Here is a 25,202-nt window from a genome sequence, read left to right as displayed (position 1 = left end):
TGCCCCTTCCCACCTTCAGATGTCCTTCACAAGACCCAGCCCACCCAGGCTTCTGTGGACGGGTTATAAATTGGGGTTTCCCACAACTACTCTTAGGTCCAATAATTTGCTAGAACAGCTCACAGAACTTAGGAAGGGACTTTACTTATGTCTGGCAGCTTCTTATAATGGGGATAACCCAGGAACAACCAAAAGGGAGAGATGCACAGGGCAAGGTATGGCAGCAGAGGGACATCAGGAGCTTCCGTGCCCTCCCCCGGGCACACGTGTTCACCAACCCAACAGCTCATCAAGTCTCCTTGTTCAAGAGGTTTTATTGGGCTTTGTCTTCGACCTCACTCCCTCTCCCAGAGATCAATGTGGGAGGCAGTGGGGGGGCGTGGGGGGAAGGGAGGTGGTGCTCTAAATTCCAATCCTCTAATTACTTGGTCTTTGTGATGCCCAGCCCCACTGTAAGGCTCTCTAGCGCCCCCACCTTCCGTCAGCCCATTAGCACAGACTCAGGTGTAATCTAAAGGGGCTCTTATGAATAATACGAGATAATCTTATCACTCAGGAAATTCCAAGGGAGCTCATGCTAGGAAATAAGGACAAAGGCCAAATACATTTCTTATTATGCCACACTTTTTATTTATTTATGTATTTATTATTTTTTAAATGTTTATTTATTTTTGAGACAGAAAGAGAGAGAGACAGAGTGCTAGTGAGGGAGGGGCAGAGAGAAGGAGACACAGAATCTGAAGCAGGCTCCAGGCTCTGAGCTGTCAGCATGGAGCCCAATGTGGAGATCAAACCCACAAACCGATAGATCATGACCCGGGTGAAGTTGGCCACTTAACTGACTGAGCCACTCAGGTGCTCCTATTTATTATTTTTTTTAATGTTTATTTTTGAGACAGAGAGAGAGAGAGACAGAATGTGAGTGGGGGAGGGGCAGAGAGAGGGAGACACAGAATCCAAAGCAGGGTCCAGGCTCCAAGATGTCAACACAGAGCCGGACTCAGGGCTTGAACCCACGAACCGTGACCTGAGCTGAAATCAAGAGTCAGGCACTTAACCAACTGAACCACCCAGGCCCCCCTTATGTCATAGTTTTTAATGGCCTTTCTGTCTAGTAATAATTTTTGCCTTAAAGCCTATATTTTCTGATACCAATACAGTTATACCAGATTTTAGTTGGTATATGTTCTTAGTATTTGCCTAGCATATCTTTTATAATTTTTAAAAATTAGTATATAATTTATCAAAGTAGATTGAAAAGTCTTATTTAACTTTCCAAGTTCAAATTTCAGATTTTTAAAAAAGGTTTATAATATAAATTCTTAATATATAGAAAGTACTAGATAAATGACTTCAATGACCACCTATATACCCACCACGTAGATTAAAAACTTTACTGTTTTGTCATATTTGCTTTATCTGCATCTATTTTTTCAATGTTTATTTCTTTATTTAGAGAGAGAGTGAGAGAGAGGGAGACAGAGAATCCCAAGCAGGCTTGTCACTGTCAGTGTGGAGTCAGAAGTGGGGCTCAAACTCATGAACTGGAGATCATGACCTGAGCCGAAATCAAGAGTCAGATGCTTAACCAACTGAACCTCCCAGGAGTCCCTGCATCTATTTTTTTTAAATGAGGTCATGTGTTTATATAAGCCTAAAACCAAATCACTTAATAAAATTAATAATTCCTTAATATTCTTTAATGCCCAGGCCATACTCAAATTTCCTCCAAGTGTCTCAAATTGCTTTCCCAGGTGTTTTTTCACATTTAGCTGCTTTGTCCCGAACATGTCTTTCAATCTAGAACGAATTTCACACCCTCCTCAATTTCTCTCCTTGATAGCATTAATTTTTTTCAGACATCAGACCAACTGTCACGTACAATATTCATCCTCTGAGTTTGAATCTTTGTATCCTTATAATTTAAGAGTATCTGCTATAAACTGTATTCCCTGGATCAGCTCTCTAGCCCAGTGAAAGGTGTGTCTCTTACTTGGCCAGTTTACTATGGTGATTATCAGTGTATCTGAAACTTGTGTTATTTCCCACGTTTTTGTATGTAATTTTTATTTTATTTTTTTTTATTTTTTAATGTTTTATTTATTTCTAGGTGAGAGAGAGAAAGACAGCATGAGCAGGGGAGGGTCAGAGAGAGAGGGAGTCACAGACTGAAACAGGCTCCAGGCTCTGAGCTGGCAGTCAGCACAGAGCCCTATGCAGGGCTCGAACCCACAAACCGCGAGATCATGACCTAAGCGAAAGTCGGATGCTTAACCGACTAAGCCACCCAGGCACCCCTGTAATTTTTATTTTTTAATGGAACTAGGTGTCTTTGTTTTGTTTCCTTGTGTGTATCTTACCTCATTTCTTTTTTCTCAGCAGGTAGCCTGAAGGTTTCCATTCCATGAGCACCTTATGCCATGTGAGAGAGAGAGGGGCCTTGAGAGAGGAACCCACTTTCGAATTTGGTCTGCGCCAAATTCGGGACAATTCTGTCCAAATTTGGGACAAGACATTACATCACTGGAGCTGAGACACAAAGAAAACTGCACTGGGAGCAAACTATTCTCATCTTTATGCTGGGGAGTGGTGGATGGGCATGAGTTGACCCCGGGACTGGATCTGGGCCGGGCAGGAGGGGGTTGGCAGGGAACCACGGGCAAGTCCCATCTGGGAGGCCAAGCGGGGCCGATGAAAGGACGTATTTGCAACCAGATGGAGAAGCCTTGCCCAGTGGAGGGAAGGCCACGTGACCCCAGCAAAGTACTTCTGAGGAGCCCACGAAAGCTCCCCTTCCGAGAAATGGCCAAGTCCATGTTCTCCAAACATCTGCCAAGGCCGGCTAGTAGCAGCAGCAGACCTCAAGCCACGAAAGGTGGTGCCTCGTCCCCAGGGGAGACCAGTCGTGGGGGCAGCCGCACACTGTGACCGGGCCCTGCGGGCAGAGCCGAGGCCAGGCGGGATGCTGGGCTTGAAAGCTGAGAGCCACAGTCGGTGGGGAGGGCGGAGCTAAGGGGCCACGGGACCGGGGGGGCTGCGGGAGGGGTGCGGGATCCGAGACTCGGCGGGGGGGGGGGGGGGGGGGGGGGGGGGCGGCCAGCCCGAGTGGACAGGAAAGAGGAGCGCCGGGGCTGGAAGCAACAAGGCAGAGGAAAGGTGTGGCGAGCAGAGGGAGATGAGGGAGGTCTACACAAGACCGGCGAGGGCATGTACTGAGTTTCCTTAGGGCAGAGGTTTGGTTTGGTTGGGCTTTTACTCCACTGACCATCCCCAGACTTCAGCTGCTGGGTCCTGGAAGAAGTCGTTCTCGGTCTAGTTCTAGGTCAAGGGTCCTGTTCTTGCCTATCGGTCAGGTCCGTCTGTCCGTCTCCCTGGCTGCTCGCCTGTCTCCTCACGACCCGAAATGCCCGTTATTTGAGATCTCTGGAGTTGGCCTGTTGCCTGCAAGGTAAAGAACGCAGCCGGCAAAGAGAAAGGGAGGGAAAACCACCAGAGGGTCCAGGGCACAAGGCACAGGGCCCGGCTGGGCCCTCGACGCACTTCACACCAGGCCATTCTTGCTGCGTTTCCTCCAGTAAAGTCCTCCCTTACTGGGCTTTATTTTATCCTGCAAAAATAAGCCTTATCATCAAACAGCATGAAATCTGCAAACTGAAATCCGCAAACCGAAATCAGGCCAAACAAGGCCCCCTAAATGTACAAATGTCACTGCTGCCGGGACAGTCCCTTCAACTTATTGCGTCTGCCGCTTGTTTCTGGAGAACATGACTCCAATGAGGCCCATGGCGGCCAAGCCCACTCCCGTGATGCCAGCCACCACGACGGCATCTCTGACCTGCAAGAGAGCAGAGGGGAAGTCAGACTGTGTCAGGAATCCGAGTCCAGGCTGTACATTCAACAAGAAGGCTCCGCTCAGGGAGACTCACATGGCCCTTGGGCCAGTTGGCAAACTCAGGAGGCAACAGATATTGGCAGGGAAATGGGGAGAAGAGTGCTGGATGGGGAAAGAACGGATGGGCGGACCCAGCTGGCCAGGAATGTACTCGCCTCGATTCACTCTGTGGGTATTTAAAGCACATAAACCCTCAGAGGGTGGAAGCGGAAAGGACAGGGCGGCGAAGTCCGAGTGGCTGCGATCCTGGCTAGTCACCAGGGAGCCCTGGAAGCCGGTGCGAAGTGGGGCAGGGACTGGTATTGAGTGGTCAGTATGCCAACCTTGACCTTCACGAGAGCAAGGACCTCGCCTGTCTCTCTTGCCTTGTGCCTGGCTGCACCCCCGGGCCCAGTGCTGCCAGACACAGAGACACTCTCTACGTGTTCTTATATAAAGCCCCAACTGCGAGCAGCAGCGATGTGATACTTTATCAGGAGTGTGGGCTCAGGTAGCCTGGGGGGCTCAGTCGGTTGGGCGTCTGACTTCAGCTCAGGTCCTGATCTCACGGTTCGTGGGTTCGAGCCCCGCGTCAGACTCTGTGCTGACAGCTCAGAGCCTGGAGCCTGCTTTGGATTCTGTGTCTCCCTCTCTCTCTGCCCCTCCCCCACTCATGCTCTATTTCTGTCTCAATAATAAATTTAAAAATTTAAAAAGAAAAAAAAAGGAGTGCGGGCTTGTCCCGCTTATACCAGGGGAAAAAAAGTATTGCAAAAGTCAGAGTAGATTTCAGGGTAAAAAGTGAACGTGTGTCAAATTTCACTCCCTCCTGACACTTAACCAAGAGTAAATAAGGCACTTGTTTTAGGCGTAATTCCACAGGGGACCCACAGAACTCTACATTCTAAGGCAGGAGCGGAAAAGTTGAGGATCAAACCGAAGTATACAACGGGATCCTTGGAGAAGGTCCCTATTGGCAACGCCAAATACCTCTGGAAGCAGAGTGGACGCCGCAGCTAGGTCCCCGGGCCCCTCCCTAACCACAGCGGGAGTCTGAAAGTTTATTACCGGCAGAGGGTAAAACAGAAGACTTGGGGGCCTTCTGGAAATCCGGAAGCACACGTGAGGATGTGGATATCATGCCAAAAACAAGAGTCAGAGAGACTGTAAACATGCTAAAGGAGAAAACTTTCTGCCCCTCTTTGTTCCCAGAACTTGACCCACCACACAAGAGTCAGGAAGACTTTCCTGGGGAATCTGACCAGCCCAAATAGGAACAAAAGATACCAACACAGAAGATTCCCCAACAAACTGTCCACCTATGTCATCCAGAAGTGAAACTCAAGTCAGGAAGCCCCTCACAGTTCACTCAGACTTTCCATTCAGCAGGAAAGCCCCCCTCCATCCTGAGTCATGAGCATATGACCCAAATACCAGACATCTGAAGAAGGCTCTGAAACAGGAGACAGAACAAAATCAACTATAAACAATTTAACTTTTTAAATAATTAGGTTTATTTTTTAAAGTTTGTTTATTTTGAGAGAGCGAGAGAGAGCAGGGGAAGGGCGGGGATTGCGGGGGAGAATCCCAAGCGGGCTCCACACTGTCAGCACAGAGCCTGATGTGGGGCTCAAACCCACGAACCGCGAGATCACGACCCAAGCCGAAATCAAGAGTCGGATGCTTACCCAAATGAGCCACCCAGGCGCCCAGAAACCATACCTAGGAAAGAACACATCTTTTTAAAAAGTATCACTAAGGAATCAGAGGACATACTGCATCCAATAAATAACACATGCTGCTATAAAAAATAATAGAATAAAGGGGCGCCTGGGTGGCTTAGTCGGTTAAGCGTCCGACTTTCGCTTAGGTCATGATCTCGCGGTTCGTGGGTTTGAGCACCGCGTCGGGCTCTGTGCTGACTGCCAGCTCAGAGCCTGGAGCCTGTTTCAGAGTCTGTGACTCCCTCTCTCTCTGACCCTCCCCTGCTCACGCTGTCTCTCTCTCTCCTAGAAATAAATAAAAATATTTAAAAAATAATAATAATAATAATAATAGAATATGGAGAGAATAAAAACAATTCTTAGAGAGCACAATGGAAATAACAGACCCAACAGAAAGTTTGAAGGATAAAGTTGAGGAAATCTCTCAGGAAAAAAAAAAAACAACGCAAAACACTGAGGACAAAGCAAACAGGGAATAATCCGGGCAGGCCAATATCTGAGTAACAGACGTTCCAGAAAGAGATAATACAGGAAACACAGAGGAGGATCAAGAATGAAATAATTCATGAAAATTAAGTAGGACTAAGGGATGCATGTTTTCAGATGGAAGTGGTGTTCTCAGGCCCAGCTTGATGGATAAACGTAGACCCACACCAAGGCACATTATTGTGAAATTTTAGAAAACTGGGTAAAGAGAAGCGCCTGGGTGGCTCAGTCAGCTGAGCACCTGACTCTTGATTCCAGCTCAGGTCGTGATCCCAGGGTCGTGGGATCAAGCCCCACTTTGGGCTCTGTGCTGAGCATGGAGCCTGCTTAGAATTCTCTCTCCCTCTCCCTCTGCCCCTCTCTTCTGTGATCTTTGTCTTTCTCTCTTAATATTAAAAAAAATTTTTTTTTAGAGAAAATGGGGTAAAGAAAAGATACTACCAATGCTAGAGCAGGGGAGAAAAACAGGAAACAGAGGAAAGATCAGGAATTGAGATAACTTCAGATTTCTCCAAAGCAATACTGAAAGCAAGAAGACCAATGGAACATTGCCTCCAAAATTCTACAATAAAAGAATTTCTAACCTAGAGTTCTGTACTCAAACTATCAAGTCAAGTGCAAGGGTAAAATAAAAATAATTCAGAAATAAAAATAATTCAGAAATACAGCATTTTCAAAAATGTACCTTCCATCCATCCTTTTTCAAAAAGCTGCTGAAGAAGTTCCCAGCAGAACCAAGAGAGTAAACCACGAAAGAAGACATGAGCTACGAAAGAGGGGACGCTCCAGTGCACATCTGGATAGACAAGAATTTCTGCAGAACGATGGGGAGAGGAGACCCCGGGGACACCAAATTTGGGCCAGCTGTAAAGGGTAACCGGGAGGCAGAAATGTGGCCCCTGAAGATGTCCACATCCTGATTCCACGAACCTGTAAGTCTACTGTACTACATGGCCAGGGAGAACTAAGGTTGCAGATGGAATTAGCGCGCTGATCAATTTACCCTAAAAAGGGTAGACAATCCTGGATTACCCACGTGGGCTCCAAAGTGTAACCACAAAGTTCCTTAAAAGATGGAAGAGCGAGTCAGTGTCATGCAGTATGGGAAAGGCTCAACCAACAATTGCTGATTCTGAACATGGAGGACAGGCATCAAGCCAAGCAGTGCGGGAAGCCTCTAGAAGCCAGAAAAGGCAAGAACACAGATTCTCTCCTGGAATCTCCAGGAAAGGAGGCAGACCTGCTGGCACCTTGATTTTAGCCCAGTGAAGCCATTTCAGACTTCTGACCTCCAGAACTGTAAGGCAGTAACTCTGGGCTGTTTTAAGCTACTGAATGCGTTGGTAATTGGTTACAGCTCATAGGAATCAACCCCCACAGGAAGCTCATACAGGAATCAACCCCCGCGAGAGCAGTGCGACTCCAGAGCCCAGCGTCCCCGTTATTCCACGTACTGTCTTTCGAACCTAAAGCAACTTCTGAGGGATGTGGTCAACCTGAATTAAGAGAAAGTCGGAGAAATAAGGAATGAAGAGATCACAGAACCACAGAATCCAATCCAAGAGAAAAAGCAAAGGAAACCCGAGAAAAGATAGCAAAGGGAAGTCCTAGGGTAAAGCCACACAGTCAGCCAAGAGCCAACCAGCACCGACGGCAGAATGGCCATCTGAGGGATGATGTGTCCAAACAGAACATTCTGGAACTGACAGATTACTTGACGTAATTTCCCTTCTGGAAAACTGTACTGAGAGCTAATCAGACAGTATGAGGAGAACTGACAATGGGTACGAGGAAAACTAAGGAATGAAAGAAGACAATAATTATCTTCAAGAAAAACGGAACCCCTGGGGCACCTGGGTGGCTCAGTCGGTTAAGCGTTCAACTCTTGGTTCCGGCTCAGGCCATGATCTCATGGTTCAGGAGTTCAAGCCCCACATCAGGCTCCATACTGTGACATGGAGCCTGCTTGGGAGTCTCTCTCTCTTTCTCTCTCCCTCTCTGATCCTCCCCTACTCTCTCTCTCTCTCAAAATAAGTAAATAAATAAACAAACCTAATTTTTAAAAATTTGTAAATAATTTTTAAAAAAAGGAAACCCTCCTCCCCAAAGGAAATTCATAATACATCACAACACTCAGGTGTAAGTAAAATTTACATAGGCATAAAACAAACATTGAATATTAACTCAATGAAAACATAGAATATGAAATTATACTGAGAGAATGGGGGAGGGGAGAGGGTGATGGCTTAAAAAGTTTACTTCGCATACAAGAAGTCAAAAGAGCATGTCTAAGTTTTTTTAATAAAAAGATGGTAGTATATATATGTTGTTTAGAAATTCAGAAATAATGGCGCCTCGGTGGCTCAGTCAGTTAAGTGTCCGACTTCGGCTCAGGTCATGATCCCGCGGTTGGTGAGCTCAAGCCCCGTGTCGGGCTCTGTGCTGACAGCTCACAGCCTAGAACCTGTCTTCGGATTCTGTCTCCCTCTCTCTCTGCCCCTCCCGCACTCGTGCTCTGTCTCTCTCTCTCAGAAATAAACAAACATTAAAAATAAAACAAGAAAGGGCGCCTGGGTGGCTTAGTAGGTTAAGCGTCTGACTTTCGCTTAGGTCATGATCTCGTGGTTCGTGGGTTCGAGCCCCGCGTCGGGCTCTGTGCTGACTGCCGGCTCAGAGCCTGGAGCCTGTTTTGGATTCTGTGTCTCCCTCTCTCTCTGACCCTCCCCGGCTCGCGCTGTCTCTCTCTCTCCTAGAAATAAATAAAACATTTTAAAAAAATTTTTTTAAATAAAACAAGAAATTCAGAAATAGGTAAACACCAAACCCAAAGAGAAGGGTGGGTGCCAGGTGGGATGGGGAGAAGTAGAGAGGCATGGGCCGGGGTACCCTGAGCCCTGGTTGTCTTTCCCAATTGTGTGCATGCATTACTTTGAAAGTTAAAAATTAGATTCCAAAGACTTTTCCAGAAAAAACAACAGCAGCAACAAAAGACAAAGAAATAGAGGCAAGCATCTTTAGCCCGGAAACCTGATGCAAAACCTTACCGCATCCACTTCCAATGCCAACGCCATGTCTACAGGACTTGAAAGGCAGGAAGATGATGCGGAAGCCATTCCATACGTGAGGCAAAGACTCTGGGTGTTTCGGGAAGACACAAACGCGACATGCGAGCAAACAGCCATGGGAAATGTCACTGATGCATCACACAGTCAACTATGTGTTACACAGATGGGACAGAAGCATGTGATTAAGTGACCACTGTTGTGATAGTCTGGCTTTATGATGGGGCCACTGGGAGCTCATGCATGCACACGCGCGCGCACACACACACACACACACACACACCCCAATCTCAGATTCATCCTTCACTTTGTTGGAAACATCCCCCTTACCTCTGACCTCTAATCTTCAATCTCAAGTTTGTCTTGAGTGCCTAAGAGTGCACTCAGCTTTTGCTATTGGTGTTTCAGACATCAGGACTCTGTCTGCCTCCGATAAGCTTTCAGGAATTAGATCTGCTGTCGCTCGCTCTTCTTTTACCTCAGTGTTCAAATGCATTTGATGTGCACAGCACTCTCCTCGTATAATTCGAGAACCCAACAGTCTGCCACTGAGCTGAAACATGGTAGTAACATATGAGCTCCAAAGGCATTAAGAGCTTCAGTTTCAGTGTCGATAAAAAGCCTCTATCAGTGAGTGGTGAGGATGCAGTCCGAAGCTGAGAAAACACCCCCAGGGGGCGCCTGGGGGCTCAGTTGGTTGAACGTCCCACTCTTGGTTCCTGCTCAGGTCATGATCTCATGGTTCGTGGGTTGGAGCCCCGCACTGGGCTCTGCACTGACAACGCGGAGGCTGCTTGGGATTCTCTCTCTCTCCCCCTCTTTTTCTGCCTCTCCCCTGCTCTCTCTCTCTCTCTCAAAATAAATAAATAAACATTAAAAAAAAAACCAAAACAGCCCCAACACAGAAGTCAGTTGCCCTAATGTACACTCTGGCTGCAAAGCTGATGTATCCAGTGGCCCTTTCCTCCGCTTCTTTCCCAGCCTCTAAGCCACAGTGTCCTCACAGCCGCCCTTCCGGCCTTCGTGTTTCGTCAGGTGCAGCATCAACAGTGAAGTTAACAAAACTCAGTGGTGACAATTCAGATCAGCAAGAAACCGCGCGCGAGAGTTCGGCCTCTTTCTATTTCTAGCACACTCCAGGTGCTCTGGGGACACCTACTCCCAGGACAAAGAAAAGGGAGCACCAGCCCTCCCTTCAGCTCACAGCCACTGTCCCCAAGGAAGGCACCACGGCCCAAATCCGCAAAACTGTACTTTCTCCCAATGAAGGCGTGAAAGGGTATCACGAACAGGGATCGAGAAATCTCACCCGTGATCCAAGCCAGGCGTTTAAGCAGAACTGAGGACGGCAAAGACAAAGATTCTTAATCGTCATTATTACGCCCAGAAGTCCAATGAGGACGACATACCAAAAATCTCAGACATCAAGAGGATGACAATATGAGCCTGATACCCACAACTATACAGTCGACACTGCCCTTGCTACCTAAGCACAGAGGCTGCCTGGGTTGTATCCTGGGGCTCCCAGAGCCCCTACACGACCCCTGTAGAGAAGAACTTGGAGGTCTTCGATGGTTAAAGATATATAGATCCTGGCGCTCCGTGGACCATACATGGGCCCAACAGAGCTGCGGGCGGCGTCAGGAAATATACCCGTGTCACTTACATCCGAGTGTGGTACCCGCAGCTGCCGTTCCCAGCAGCCAGAAGGCATGATGACAGGGTCTGGATGAGGCTACTGCCCTGATGTTTGACAAGTCAGTCTTGGGCCTTCCTCCTAGAGGAAGTCAGGCACGGTTTTGGGACAGCTGTGCTTCTGTTAGGGAGCCTGCACGAAGCCCCGGCGTTTCCCCTGCTCACCGGATGTGTCCGGGCGGGAGAAACCGTTTGCAGATGAGGTGGGAGGCACAAGGCGCCCCCAGTTCTCTACAGAACCTCACAGAGTGAGGGCAAATGCTGAGGCAGCGGCTGCAGACAAAAGGTACTTTGTCGAGGAAAACCACAATGGGGCACTGTGACCATGCTCTGTGCAGCGTCAAACGGTATCATCACATGCAAGAAAGGGGTCTCTAGTTAGTGCTGATAGTGCACATTTTACAGGGGGTGGGGGTGGGGGAGCGACCGGCCTGAAAGAGTCAGCACTACAGCCACTACCGAGGGTTTTCTAGCCAGGGGCTGCTGGGTGAGCCCAGGCTCTGCGCTCAATTACTGGAGCTCTGATCACAAAAAGGGCCACCCAGCGTGAGGCCCAGGCCTTCAAGCAGAAGAGCATGAAACAGAAAACAACTGTCCCTCATCAGAAGTGCGAAGAAACGTGCCTGTGGACAAACTGAAATTCTACTAGACCCCAGAAAATTAGCTGCTTACCCAACATAGCTACTCTGCTGAAGCCCCAGAATTATTTCTGGGAAAAGGAAAATTCTTTAAAAAAATTTTTTTTTTAATGTTTTATTTATTTCTGAGAGAGAGAGAAAGACAGCATGAGCAGGGGAGGGCCAGAGAGAGTGGAAGACACAGAATCAGAAACAGGCTCCAGGCTCTGAGCTAGCCACCAGCACAGAGCCCGACGCAGGGTCGAACCCAGAAACCGCGAGATCACTACCCGAGCCGAAGTCCGACGCTCAACCAACTGAGCCACCCAGGCGCCCCATGAGAAAAGGAAAATTCTAATGTGCTTTTTTTTTTTTTTTTTCCACTCTTAGCCAAGTTCTAAGTGGATAAAAGAAGAGTGTTGGGGGCGCCTGGGTGGCCCACTCGGTTGTGCACCTCACTTTGGGTAAGGTTACGATCTCACGGTTGGTGGGTTCGAGCCCCCTCCCCCCCCACGTGGGGCTCTGCGAAGATAGCAGGGAGCCTGCTTGGGATTCTCCCTCCCTCGCTCCCTGCGCCTCCCTCACTTGCACTCCCCTCTCTCAAAATAAATAAATAAACTTAAATAAAGAAAAAGAAGAGTGTTATTCAAAACACAGGATTCCATCGCGGCTGTGGCTCACATCCGGGGCCACAGCGCCTGACCGCACCTCTCTGTGGTGCCACCTCCCCGCCCTCGTCCCCACCCCGAGTGTGACACAGTGAGGGCAGGGATTGCTGCCTCTGCTGTTCTCCCTTCTTTGTGCCTGACGCCCAGCCACAGCCAGCTGTGGGAATGGCCTGGCTCGGGGACGCGGGGCACAGGCTGAGGACGCACCTGGTCGCTGCGGGCGACTCCATAGCGCAGGTCGTTCACAAAGTGCTCGCAGTTCTCACAGGGCAGCGAATAGGGCAGCTCCTGCCCCACCAGCTCCTCCGCCCGCTGGACGATTTTGCTGGGAGGCAGCGGCGAGTACTTGCCATCGTGTTTGTTATTGACCCGGTACCTGTCTCTCCCGACCACATCGTCCAGCAGCTCCTTCTTCACCACCGCCTTCTCAGTCAGGGTGGACATGATGCTGGCCGCACCAGCTCCCGCAATTTCACCTGGGGATTCGCAAAGGGGAGAGAGAGGGATCGGTGCCGGTGGGTCCACAGGCCCTGGCTCCAGCCACAAGAGCATGCGCAGATGTGGAGGAGAACAGCGAGTCGGGCCAGACACCGGCTGTGTGGCTTCGGAGATCGCGCCTGTGGTCTCTGGGCCCTGGTTTCCTTATCTGAAGTGGGGAGTAGGCAAGTTTCAGGATTTGTTGTGATTTTTTTTTTGAGCCAGAGAAGCTGACCTTCTGCACCCCGTGGTTCCTCGGGGACCCTCTTGGCTGTGCAAATATGGGTCCCTAGCACCCCCATCTCCCTAGGGGAATAGGGGATGACCCTTTTGTGAGTCCAGCAAGGACACACTCCTGTGACAAATACAAAGCTGATAACTGCAGGAAAGGTAGATCTTGTAGCCGACCCCCCCCCCAGACTTCTGGGAGCAGTTCCTCGAGATGTGGTGTCGGGGAGGCCCAGGGGGCGCAGTGGCATGGCCCTGGCCGAGGCTGAGGGACTGGAAGGGACAACAAAGCCCCAGAAAGTAAACTGCCTGTGGAATATTCCTCGGCCACAAAAAAAGCATGAGATCTTGCTATTTGCAACAACATGGGTGGAGCTTGAGGGCATGAGATGAAGTGAAGGGAGTCAGACAGGCAAAGATGAGTACCGTATAATTTCACTTAGATGTGGAATCTAGAAAACAAAACAAAGGACTAAAGAAATAAGCCAAAAGCAGAAAGAGACCCATAAGACAGAGAATGAAATGGTGGTCGCCAGAGGGGAAGGGAGTGGGGATAGGAGTGGGAGGTACAGGCTTCCAGATAGGGGGTAAGTCAAGGGCATAAAAGGCACAGCATAGGGAGTATAGTGGGTGATATCGTAGTAGCTTCATGTGGGCGCGGACGGCATCTGCACTTGCAGTGAGCACAGCGGTTTGCAGGGACTGGTCCCTTCACTCCACACCTGAAGCTAATGTAACATCGTGTGTCAACTATACTTCAATTTAAAAAAATAGGGGCACCTGGGTGGCTCAGCTGATTAACCATCCGACTTAGGCTCAGGTCATGAACTTGCAGTTCAGAGCCTGGAGCCTGCTTCGGATTCTGTGTCTCCCTCTCTCTCTCTCTCTGCCCCTCCCTCACTCATGCTCTGTCTCTCTCTCTCTCTCTCTCATAAATAAATAAACATTAGAAATTTTTAAAAAACCTGTCTCAAAGAAAGGGGGTCTAGGGTCAACACAAGGGCCAGGACGGTGGGGAGGGAGGCTGATGTCAGCACAGGGACCGGCCATCTCCCCCAAGGCGGCCAGCCTACGCAGTGTGAGCACGCTTTGGGCATGACGGCTTAAAGAGTGGCTGTGCACCAAAGAGGTGGACCCCAGAGAGATCCCCTCTCCCTCAAAGAGCTTCTGTGGCCCTGCCGGGATCGGATCTCCGTGGCTCCCCCCGGCAGGGGACGCACCTGTTAGGCTGGGCAGCAACTGCCTTCCACTGTGACACCCTGTGACAGCAACAAGCAGTGGCAGGAGAGCTGATCAGATTCTAGGTCCTGCGCTGCTTGGCTTTCCAAGGAGGACTAAACTCATCTGCCCCGAGTAGAATCCTGAGATTTTAGAAAACCAGGGGAGTTCAGACCGGCTCCCAATAGGGTGGGAGGTGTTTGAGGCCCCATTGCGGTAAATAAGGTAAGTTTCAGCGCCCAGGCAGGAAGGGTGGCCACTGAGCCTGGGGTCAGGGAAGCTGGGTGCCTACACCACAAAATTTAAGGAGGTTCCAACTCTCAGGGTCAGGCGAGTTCAGAGTCAGCCCCTAAGAGTGAGGCTTCCTTAAACTTTGCACTTTGGGTACCTCCCTGGTGGTTGGTACAGCAGGGCCCTGGCTGACAGGAGGCTCATTCTGGCTCAGTCACTCAGTGGTCCTGACCTGTCACCTAATCTTGCGGAGGCAACACCGTGGGAGTCCCCAAATAGATACCAAAACTGATACCCAAACACACATCATAATTTAAAGCCCCTTTTCAAAGAATTATTTCTGTGTTTAAAGTTAGTCCACTATAGAAAATATTTATTAAGTGGGATGCCTGGGTGGCTCAGTCAACTGAGCATCCGACTCTTGATTTTGGCTCAGGTCATGATCTCCCGGTGCACGGGATCGAGCCCTGTGTCAGGCTCTGAGCTGACAGCAGGAAGCCTGTTCGAGACCCTCCCTCTCTCTCTTTCTGCCCCTCCCCTCTTCATGTTCTCTCTCTTTCTCTCTCTCTCAAAATAAATAAACTTAAAAACAAACCTTTTTTTAAAGAAAGTATTAATTAAGCAATCATAGAAAGGTCACGTGGGTATGACACACGTTTGATGACTGAATTTGGGGAAATGTCAGACCGGGCAGTATAGCATCATGTGTTAAAGGCCCAGACGTGAGAGTCACACAGCCAGAGTTCAAGTCCCACCTCTACCTCTGTCTGCTGTGTGACCTTGGGCAAGGTGCTTAACTTCTCAGAGCCTCCAATTCCTTGTAGAACACGGACAATAACAGCCCTCCCTGTCCCTACTGTACCACAGTGGGGGCTGCAAGGATTATGGAGTCTCAGACCTGGCCACGTAAGGTGCCTTCTCCAGTGGCCGGCACAGGGGGGTTGCCCAGCAAGTGTCAGGTGTCACTATCATTAGGGTTGTTCCCCATGCTTCCTTCCAACTCTAATTTCTACCATTTTCTGAGTAGCACGAGGTCAGTCCTGACCTGTCTGGCAAGATTCCTGTGTAGCTTTCATCAGAAGATGCACATGGAAGCAACTTTTCCCATTAAGGAGCATCACCCACCCAATGACCTGTGACACACACCTGTCCCCAGGACCCCCGCCATGCCCTCAGGCACTTCCAGGTAGTGAAAATGCTCTGGATTAGATTAGATGAAATATTACGGGAGAGGTTGACTAGGGGAGGCTCGGGAAGGGGAGGGCCACAGGGAATGGGCATCGAAGGGAGCCTGGAATGATGGGGGCAAGGCAGCTGTGCTGAGATCCAGGAAGGAGCAATCACATGCAAAAGGAAGAGCAAGGGCAAGAGCCTCCGGAAGGAAGAGCGTGGCATGCTCCAGAGGCCACAGAGTGACCAGCGTGGCTGAAATCCAGGAACCCAGGAGGAGAGGAGAGAAAGATGAGGGTCAGAGAGGCAAGCAGAGGCCAGACCACACCAGACCTCATGGGCCACAGTATAAACTTTGAGGCTTATTCTATGTGTGATGGGAAAGCCAGTCAAGAATTTTGGGGCACCTGGGTGGCTCAGTCAGTTAAGCATCCGACTTCAGCTCACGTGAGTTTGAGCCCCATATCAGGCTCTCTGCTGTCAGCACAGAGCCTGCTTCGGATCCTCTCTGTCTCCGTCTCTCTCTCTCTCTCCCCTGCTCATGCACATTCTTTCTCTTGCTCTCTCTCCAAAGTAAACATTTAAAAACAAAAAAGAATTTTAAGGGCCATCTTCTTCCTGACTGGTTTTCGGCAAGTTCTGTCTCAGAGCTGGTGAGAAGCACTCTCACACCCTGGCCATCACCTTTTCCTCATTCCCCCACCAGGGACCTGCTCTACTCAACTTAGGGTGCCATACCAGGGGAGGTGGCCGGGCAAGCTCTGGTGCTCGAGAGTGGTTAGGTGCGGATAGCAAGATGGCTTCAGGAAAAGCCAAAACTGGGCACCCTGCCCCCAAGTTCAAAGCCACAGCCGTTATGCCAGATGGCCAGTTCAAGGGCATCAGCCTCTCTGACTTCAAAGGAAGATACGCTGTGTTTTTCTTCCACCCTCTTGACTTCACCTTTGCGTCCCCCGCTGAGATCTTTGCTTTCAGTGACAGGACAGGAGAATGTAAGAAACTCGACTGCGAGTGATCGGTGCTTCTGTAGACTCTCATTTCTGTCACCTGATGTGGATCCACACACCCAGGACTGGAACCCACAAACATTACTCTGGTATCATACCCCTAGCATACCATCGCTCAGGACAATGGAGTCTTCAAGGCTGATGAAGGCATCTCCTTCAGGGGCCTCTTTATCGTTGATGATGAAGGAATCCTTGGGCAGACCATGGTGAACGACCTCCCTGCCGGCCGCTCTGTGGATGAGGCTCTGAGTCAAGCTCCGGCCTTCTGGTTTACTGACAAGCATGGGGGCAGTGGGCTCAGCTGGCTGGAAGCCAGGCAGCGATACCATCAAGCCTGACATCCAGAAGAGCAAAGAATAATTCTCTAAGCAGAAGGGAGTGCAGGGTCATTTTAGGGCCGGGCTGCAGTGGGCGACCATGAAAACAAAACCTCTTCTGTACTACTGTCATGCTCAAAACACAAGACTTTAGATTTGGTGCAGATGTGGTGTGGGATAGGACACGGCTTTCCTGCAGGGGCGGGGGAGGCCAGCCCTTCTTCCTCTGGAGAGCATGGCCTGAGCCGTGCTATGGGGCAGGCCAACTGATGTGTGAAATAAGGGGGCATCCCTTTCGCTCTTTTGTTGTTTCTCTTAAACTTGAACTGAGAAGGGGGAAGAATCTTAAGGAGAGAAGTAACCTAGTCAGACTTCTACTTTAGAATGACCATGCTGGCTGCCCAGGGAAGGAGGGACGGACCACAAGAGAGACCAGCCGGAAGCTTCAGATGACAGCATGGTAGCTTATGCCAGGGCACGACAGCGGAGACGGTGAGAAGCGATCGGACCTGGGGTCTGTCTTGGAGGTAAAGGCAACCAAATTTCCTGGTGGATCAGATGTAGGGTGGAAGGGATTGAGGATGATGCCTAGATTTTTGGCTCGAGCAGCCAGATAGTGTCATCCACCAGAGCCTTTCAGTGCACGTCAAGTTCAATGTGCCAACTGGACACCCAGGTGGAGATGCCAAGCACTCAAGAGGCTCTACATGGAGGCTCCTCCACCATGAAGGTCCAGAGCAGGCAAAACTGATTTAGGGCAAGAGAAGCTAGAATAGCGATTGTCTCTGGGGGTGGGGGTGGGGGTGGGAAGGTGACGAGAGGGAGCCTCTTAGGGAGGTACGAATGTTCTAGATCTTGATCTGGGTCATTGTCACATGGACCGACAATTTTTTTTAATTCACTGACTACACACTTTCCTATAGTTCTGTACTTTACTATATTTATGTTATACCTCAGTTTAAGTAAAAAAAAAAAAAGTGTAAGAAAAGTGATAGGGGGTTCTCACGATTCTCCGGGTGAAGCTTACAGATAAGGAAACCAAGACTGGAGAGTGGAAACTAGATTCAGCACCAAACCTGCCATCCAAAAGCCTGTGCTCTCACAGGGAGCTTCACATGGAAGAGTTGAATGTGTTTTGGGCACCTGGTGGCCTCAGTCAGTCAAGCGTCTGACTTCGGCTCAGGTCATGATCTCACGGTTTGTGAGTTCAAGTCTTACATCAGGTGAGCAAGAGCCCTGCTTTGGGCAAGCCCTCCTTTTCCACTTCTCTCTCTCTCTCTCTCTGTCTCTGCCCCTTGTGGGATTCTCACTCACTCTCTCTTTGCCCTCCCTCACTTGCACCCTCTCTCTTTCAAAAAAAAAAAAAAGAATTGAAGGGAGACTGGGTGGCTCAGTCAGTTAAGCATAGACTTAGACTTTGGCTCAGGTCATGATCTTGCGATCCATGGGTTCGAGCCTCGCATCGGGCTCTGTGCTCACAGCTCAGAGCCTGGAGCCTGCTTCTGATTCTGTCTCCCTCTCTCTCTGCCCCTCCCTTGCTTGTGCTCCGTGTGTGTGTCTCTCTCTCTCAAAAATAAATATTAAAAAAAAAAAAAAAAGAACTGAACATGTTTTATAAAAAGCTATAGTATTTAAAGCCATAAAAGCAGGGGGCGCCTGGGTGGTTCAGTCAGTTGAGCATCTAACTCTTGATTTCGGCTCAGGTCATGATCCCAGGGTTGTGGGATCAAGCCCCATGTCAGGCTCCGCACGAAGCTCGGAGCCTGTCTCCCTCTCTTTCTGCCCCTCTGCCCTGCTCGCATTCTCTCTCTAAAACAAAAACCAAAAACACAAAAAGCGTAAAGACAGAGCTGTCCCCTTGAAAGCCCACCTGAGCCCCCGTAGGGAACCCTTAGGGTTCCAGGGAGCAGAGTTTGAAAACCATTGCCTCACACCAGCCGACCTCCTTGCAGCACTCAGGAGCCAACCACCAGGCGGGGATCAAGGAGACAGCGGGGGTCACCTGTTACCCACAGCCACCCCATCTCCCTCCACTCCCAGGCCCAGCACTGTGGGGTCTCTCGGTGCCCTTACTTGGGGGTGCCAGGTGGACCACGTAACCATCACCAACGTAGATGGCCCAGTGTTTGTAGAAAGGGCGGAAAATCTCAATCAGGTCTCCAACTTTGGGCTCTGGCTGCAAAATCAAGAACAGGGCTGTTAGAGGTGGTACAAGTGAGCCCTCGGAATCAGGTGGCGGAGGCTGGGGTCCCTTGTCACAGGCTGTCTAATTGGGAAGGTGCCTCTCAGATACTCCGTAACCTGGCCTTGGGCCTGGCCAAGAATCGCTACGTTTCTGGCAGTAATGTCCTCCTGGCTGCTCATCTCGATGATGAGTGGCTGTGTGTGTGTGTGTGTGTGTGTGTGTGTGTGTGTGCGCGCGTGTGTGAGTATATGAATAAAGGGAACTCCTTTCTCCTGTACACTATATTTACACCAACACTTCTACCACCAGAGATGTGGGTTTTCCACACCAAGCAATTCACTCCTCGGTGGAAGTGGACTGGATCGCCTACAATTTACCTCGATTTGACACTCACTGCCCAGAGTTAACACCGTCCCCACAGGTTAAGGGCTCAGTCCCACAAGGCTGCCTCCCCACCCTCCCCTTCAGCCGCCAGTCACAAGTCTTGGGTGTCACCTGTGCTTCTGATGAACCAGCTATAAATGGGGGGTTCCCATAACCCCCCCCCTTAGGTTCTGTGATTTGCTAGAATGGCTCACAGAACTCAGGAGCTGATCACCAGTTTGTTATAAAGAAAGCAACTCAGGGGGCTCCTGGATGGGTCAGTCAGTTAAGCGTCCAACTTCGGCTCAGGTCATGATCTCACAGTTTGTGAGTTCGAGCCCCATGTCAGGCTCTGTGCTGACTGCCAGCTCAGAGCCTGGAGCCTGTTTCAGATTCTTTTTTTTTTTTGTTAATGTTTTATTTATTTCTGAGAGAGAAAGAGAGGCATTGTGAGCAGGGGAGGGTCAGAGAGAGAGGGAGACAATGAATCCAAAGACAGGCTCCAGGCTCTGAGCTAGCTATCAGCACAGAGCCTGACGTGGGGCTCGAACCCACGAACTGTGAGATCATGATCTGAGCCAAAGTCAGACGCTTAACCGACTGAGCCACCCAGACCCCCCTGTTTCAGATTCTGTGTCTCCCTCTCTCTCTGACCCTCCCTTGCTCACGCTGTCTCTCTCTCAGAAATAAAACATTTAAAAAAGAAAAAAAGAAAGAAAGCAACTCAGGAAAGGCTGGATGGTGGAGATGCGCCGCATGGGGAGGGCACGTGGGATGCACGCAGCTGTCCGGGTGCACCCACTCCCCCAGCAGCGCCCCGTCTTCACCCCCAGAAGCTCTCTGAACCCCTCAGGTTAGGGTTCTCACGGAGCCTGTGTTAGTGACACAGGCATGACTGATTCACTCAGGGGCCCTTAGTGACGATCTCCCCCTCCAGCCTCCCTCCCCTCCCAGGAGGTCAGAGGTGGGGCTGAAATTTCCAGCCCTCTGACCAAGTGGGTTCCTCCAGCCCTGAACCCTCATCACCTGGTGAGCAGAAACTCCAGTGCGGATGAAAGGGGCCTGTTGAGGAAAAGGGAAGACCCCTCTCTCCTGTCACTCAGGAAATTACAAGGGTTTTAGAAGCCCCGTGCCAGGAACTGGGGACAAAGACCAAAACTAAACTTCTCACTGCCTCACAAGGAGTGCGTGTAGGGGTGAGTGTGCCGGGGAAATGCCATTCGGAGCCCTACCCTGTTGGGGCACATGGGGCTCTGCCAGAGGAAACTTCAGAGAGGTTCAAGATGCATTAGCATCATTGAGGGACCAGCAACAGACCCTACGCAAAGTGCTGGAGGCGGGGGCCTTAGATTTGGACCAGAATCAGGGATGACACGCTTCTCTGGTCCAAGCCGATCTGAAATCTCTTTAATGAGCAAGAAAACCATCCCTCTTTTTTAATTTTTTTTAATTTTTGAGACAGAGACAGAGCACGAGTGGGGGAGGGGCAGAGAGAGAGGGAGACACAGAATCTGAAGCAGGCTCCAGGCTCTGAGCTGTCAGTACAGAGCGCGATGCAGGGCTCGAACCCACGAACTGTGAGATCATGACCTGAGCCGAAGTCGGACACTTAACCGACTGAGCCCCCCAGGCACCCCGAAAACCATTCCTTTAGTCTTCAGCGAATGAAGACTCTGGGGAGCGGGCTCCAGCCAGCTTGCGCTTGGTGGGCAGGCCCATAGGTGTTCACCCACCTTCCACCGCCAAGCTCCATAGACCTGACAGAGAGTCCATCAAGGATGCTATGGGGACGACTCACCCCTGCATGGCCTCCCTTCGGATAAAAGGGATAGTGAGACTAGTCAATCACAGCTCCACAAGGCCTAGGAAGCAGGGTCAGTGGCAAGTTCATTTCTATTTATACAAACATTAAAACTGCAAATAAGTATTACATATGGCAGGAAAAAAAAATCTTTGCACAGAAACGTGGTGGGTAAGTCGTGTTCTCTTCTGCGGTAATTGTAGAGTCCACCAAAAAGAAGGCTCCCAGACCTTACCAAGGACCTATTTCACAACGATGGACAATGGATGCAATTTATGAATCCCACTTGTGTTCCAGAATAAAAGAAAAAAAAATGTATTGTTTGGTGAGAATTAGGGGGTCTTCAGAAACCCCCAAAAGGGAATTTAACTGGGGGTCTCCGTGAATAAGCAAGGACATAGAGACAAGGCAGGGACCCAACCCTCAGGAAGGCTACCAACTGCAATAGGAGATGGTTTGAACATCAGTAAAAAGAAGTCAGGTAATGAGCAATCAGTGGGTATACGGACCCAAGGAGCTCACTGAGTTCCAGACGAATACCGATGAAAGGAAGTCTACACACAGATGCCTGGAAAAAAATTGTTTGTATTGCAATGACAAAACCATTTACAAAGAAATTCAAACCCTATAACCATAAACATCAAGAGATAACGGAGCAGCAAATACCTGGTGCTCAGTAAAAGAGGCCATACCCAAAAGCAGTGTGATGTATCATCCCGGGTATGTGTCGTTCCAGAAAAGCCATCACTCTAGGACAGAGAAGCCATCAGTGATCGCCAGGGGCTAGGAGTGGGGAGAGGAGCGGGCAGCAAAGGGGCAGGAAGGAGGAAACAAACGTTCTGTAATGTTCTGTAGCTGACGGTGCTGACAGCTATGCAGCCGTGTGTCGGTGAAAACTCATAGAAATGAATGCTAAAGGGGCGCCTGGCTGGCTCAGTTGGTGGAGCGAGTGACTCTTGATTCAGGGTTGTGAGTTCGAGCCCCACGTTGGGGGCAGAGATTGCTAAAACCTAAATAAATAAACATTTTTTAAAACTAAAATTATGTAAAAAGAAGAAGGAGGAGGAGGAAAGAAGGAAGGCAAGAAAGAAAGAAAGAAAGAAAGAAAGAAAGAAAGAAAGAAAGAAAGAAAGAAAGAAAGAAAGAAAGAAAGGAAAGAAAGAGGAAGGAAGGAAGAGGAAGGAAGGAAGGAAGGAAGGAAGGAAGGAAGGAAGGAAGGGAGGAAGGAAGGAAGGAAAGGGGCACCTGGGTGGCTCATTCATTAAGCATCTGACTCTGGTTCAGGTCATGATCTCACAGTTGATGAGTTCAAGTCCCACATCAGGCCCTGCTTCAGTTAAAACATGAGCCCCTGGTGAGCCCCACTTCTCTCTCTCTTATAGGAGCCCCTTGTAGGATATTCTCTCCCTCTCCCTCTCTCTGACCCTGACTCACTTGTGCCTTCTCTCTCTCTCAAAAATAAATAAATAAAATTTTTTAAAAAGAATCAATTAGACCTTAGTTTTTAAAACAGATTTTATTATTTTTTAATGTTTATTTATTTTTGAGAGAGAAGGCACGAACAGGGGAGAGCAGGAGACAGCAGCGAGAAAGGGAAAGAGAGACTCCCAAGGAGGCTCTGTACTGTCAGCACAGAGCCCCATGTAGGGCACGAACCCACAAATCATGAGATCATGACCCAAGCCAAATCAAGAGCTAGCCGCTTAACTGACTGAGCCACCCAGGCGCCCCTACCCTCAAAATGTTTTAAATAAATAAAAAAAAATTAATGTTAATGGATATCTAAAGTTTGAAGAGGAAAAAGGTTTTATTTTTAAATATGCAATCACAGGGCACCTGGATGGCTCCGTCGGTTAAGTGTCCAACTTTGGCTCAGGTCATGATCTCGCGGTTCGTGAGTTCAAGCCCCGCGTCAGGCTCTGTGCTGACAGCTAGCTCAGAGCCTGGAGCCCACTTCGGATTCTGTCTCCCTCTCTCTCTGCTCCTCCCCCACTCACACTCTGTCTCTCTTTCTCTCTCAAAAATAAATAAAAAAATAAATAAACATTAAGACAAATTGCCAGCCCCTCGTAGGAGCAGATGGTACCTATTTCCAAATATGCACAAGGTCAATACATAATAGCCCTCAAAGATACTTCTTTTTAAAAATAAAGTGAAAGGCAGTGGACTCACCTGTGGAGCCCTGCGCCCCAGTTTCTAACTAGTGCAAGGACTCGATGTTCACATGGCAACAAGGATAATCTTTTAGATACAGAGCTAAGTGGAAAAATGAGAATGAGCTCTGCAACCCAACACCGATTATATAAATTAAAGATACGCACACGCAAACCAATGAGATGCATCTTAGGAGAACCATTCCTGAAAACATCATTTTAAAAAACCAAGAAGAGGGGTGCCTGGTGGCTCAGTCCATTGAGCACTGACTCTTGGTTTCAGCTAAGGTCATGATCTCACAGTTTGTGGGTTCAAGCCCCACATAAGGGCTCTACATTGAGCCTGCTTGAGATTCTCTCTCTCCCTCTCTCTCTCTGCCCCTCCCCTGCTGGTTCTCTATCTCTCTAAACAAACAAACGTTTTGAAAAAATAAAAAATAAAAAGCCACAAGAACAAGAAGGACTGAGGCACACACATTAAATACATCAGGATGCTGGTCATTGGGAAGATGCAGTAAGGGATGAGGACCCAAAGAAACCAAAAGGAAAAACCCACAAGAGAGTCTTACAGGCACCAGTGAGGACAGGATGCCATAAACTAAGAATATGAATGACTTCACCCTCTGTCATAAAATCTAACTAGAGAAACAATAACCTCATGATACCCACAAGCCAAATGAGCGGAATCCAAGTTAAGAACTCAAGGAACCATGTTATAAAATTAGATGTAATAGCTCTACAATCCGGTGCCAGATTTGTGCCTCTGCTTATTTTTGTATGCAAGCAAAGAATGGTTTTTATGTTTTTTTTAGGTGGCTGGGGGAAAGTCAAAAGAAGAATGATGTTCCGTGACACATGAAATTGTATGAAATTCAAACGTCAGTGTCCATAAAATTGTATCCGCACACAGCCATGCCCGTTCATTTACATATTGTCCGGGGCTGCTTTCTCTCCACAGTAGATGAGGTGAGGGGTTGCAGCAGAGACCATATGACCTATAAGCCCTAAAATCTTCACTGTTTCACACTGTCTTCCAGAAAAAGTTTGCCAACTCGTTATAAAATAATCGGTAGTGGGCCGGCTGGGTGGCTCCGTCAATTGAGCGTCCAACTCTTGGTTTCCGCTCAAGTCATGATCTCATGGCTCTGTGGGCTCCAGCCCCACATCGGGCTCAGAACTGCTGGTGCAGAGCCTGCTTGAGATTCTCTCTCTCCCTCTCTCTTTCTCTCTCTGCCCCCCGCCACTTGTGCTGTCTCTGTCTCTCAAAACAAATAAATAAACTTAAAAAAAATGTAAAAAGATCGGTAGTGATGTCTCCTTCCCTCAGCTTGATCCAATTCCCGGGGGATCTGTTTGCCAGGTGGTTCTTCCTCCAGGAACAAGTGGCCAACAGGGGGCATCAGGAAGAGAACTCCCTCTGCGCACCTGGGTGGCTCAGTCGGTTAAGTGTCAGGCTTCAGCTCAGGTCATGATGTCAAGGTCCTTGAGTCCCAGCTCTGAGACGGGCTCTGGGCTGATAGCTCAGAGCCTGGAGCCTGCTTCAGATTCTGCGTCTCCCTCTCTCTCTGCCCCTCCCTCGCTCATGCTCTGTCTCTTTCTCTCTCAAAAATAAACATTTAAAAAACCCTTTTTTTTTTTTTAAAGGAAGAGAGCTACCTCTCCAGGGCCGGGCTCCAGGGACCCCCAGTGCACACAGGCACCGGGGCTCCACCGCACAACGTGGGCAGTAACAAAGGCAAAGCTGAGGCTCTGTACCCATGGGATTTCGGAACAAAAAGTCTTTATCCTCCCCACAAAAGCAAGAGTGACAAAGAGCTGCAAAACAGCCATTTTCCTTAGCCAGCAAGCCGAGAACAATTTCTGGCCTACAAAATTATCGGAAAAACAACCTAAATAATCGTTAATAAGAACAATTAAATAAATAGTCCT

At 49.2% G+C, this 25,202-nt stretch overlaps 1 protein-coding gene and 1 pseudogene across 4 annotated transcripts in view; one reads left to right on the top strand and one right to left on the bottom strand.

Annotated features, from left to right (window-relative positions):
* Positions 1-3,561: 3,561 nt before the first annotated feature.
* The window catches only part of LOC120249171 (phospholipase A and acyltransferase 3-like), a 34,474-nt gene continuing 12,833 nt past the window's right edge, over positions 3,562-25,202 (bottom strand). For all 4 annotated transcript variants that reach the window (XM_039257658.1, XM_039257661.1, XM_039257660.1 and 1 more), the window contains 3 exons: positions 18,845-18,947; positions 12,331-12,599; positions 3,562-3,835 (listed from right to left, as the gene is read on the bottom strand). In XM_039257658.1, coding sequence (XP_039113589.1) covers positions 3,734-3,835; positions 12,331-12,599; positions 18,845-18,947 — 474 coding nt within the window. In that variant the 3' untranslated portion in view covers positions 3,562-3,733. The remainder of the gene's footprint in view (positions 3,836-12,330; positions 12,600-18,844; positions 18,948-25,202) is intronic.
* Positions 16,244-16,925, top strand: LOC120249172 (annotated as a pseudogene).

The sequence above is a fragment of the Hyaena hyaena genome, unplaced genomic scaffold (genome assembly GCF_003009895.1).
Source record: "Hyaena hyaena isolate Hyena2069 unplaced genomic scaffold, ASM300989v1 scaffold_632, whole genome shotgun sequence".
NCBI classification, from domain to species: domain Eukaryota; kingdom Metazoa; phylum Chordata; class Mammalia; order Carnivora; family Hyaenidae; genus Hyaena; species Hyaena hyaena.
Note: the sequence above shows the minus strand (reverse complement) of the source record. Positions and strands in the feature narration are given on the sequence as shown.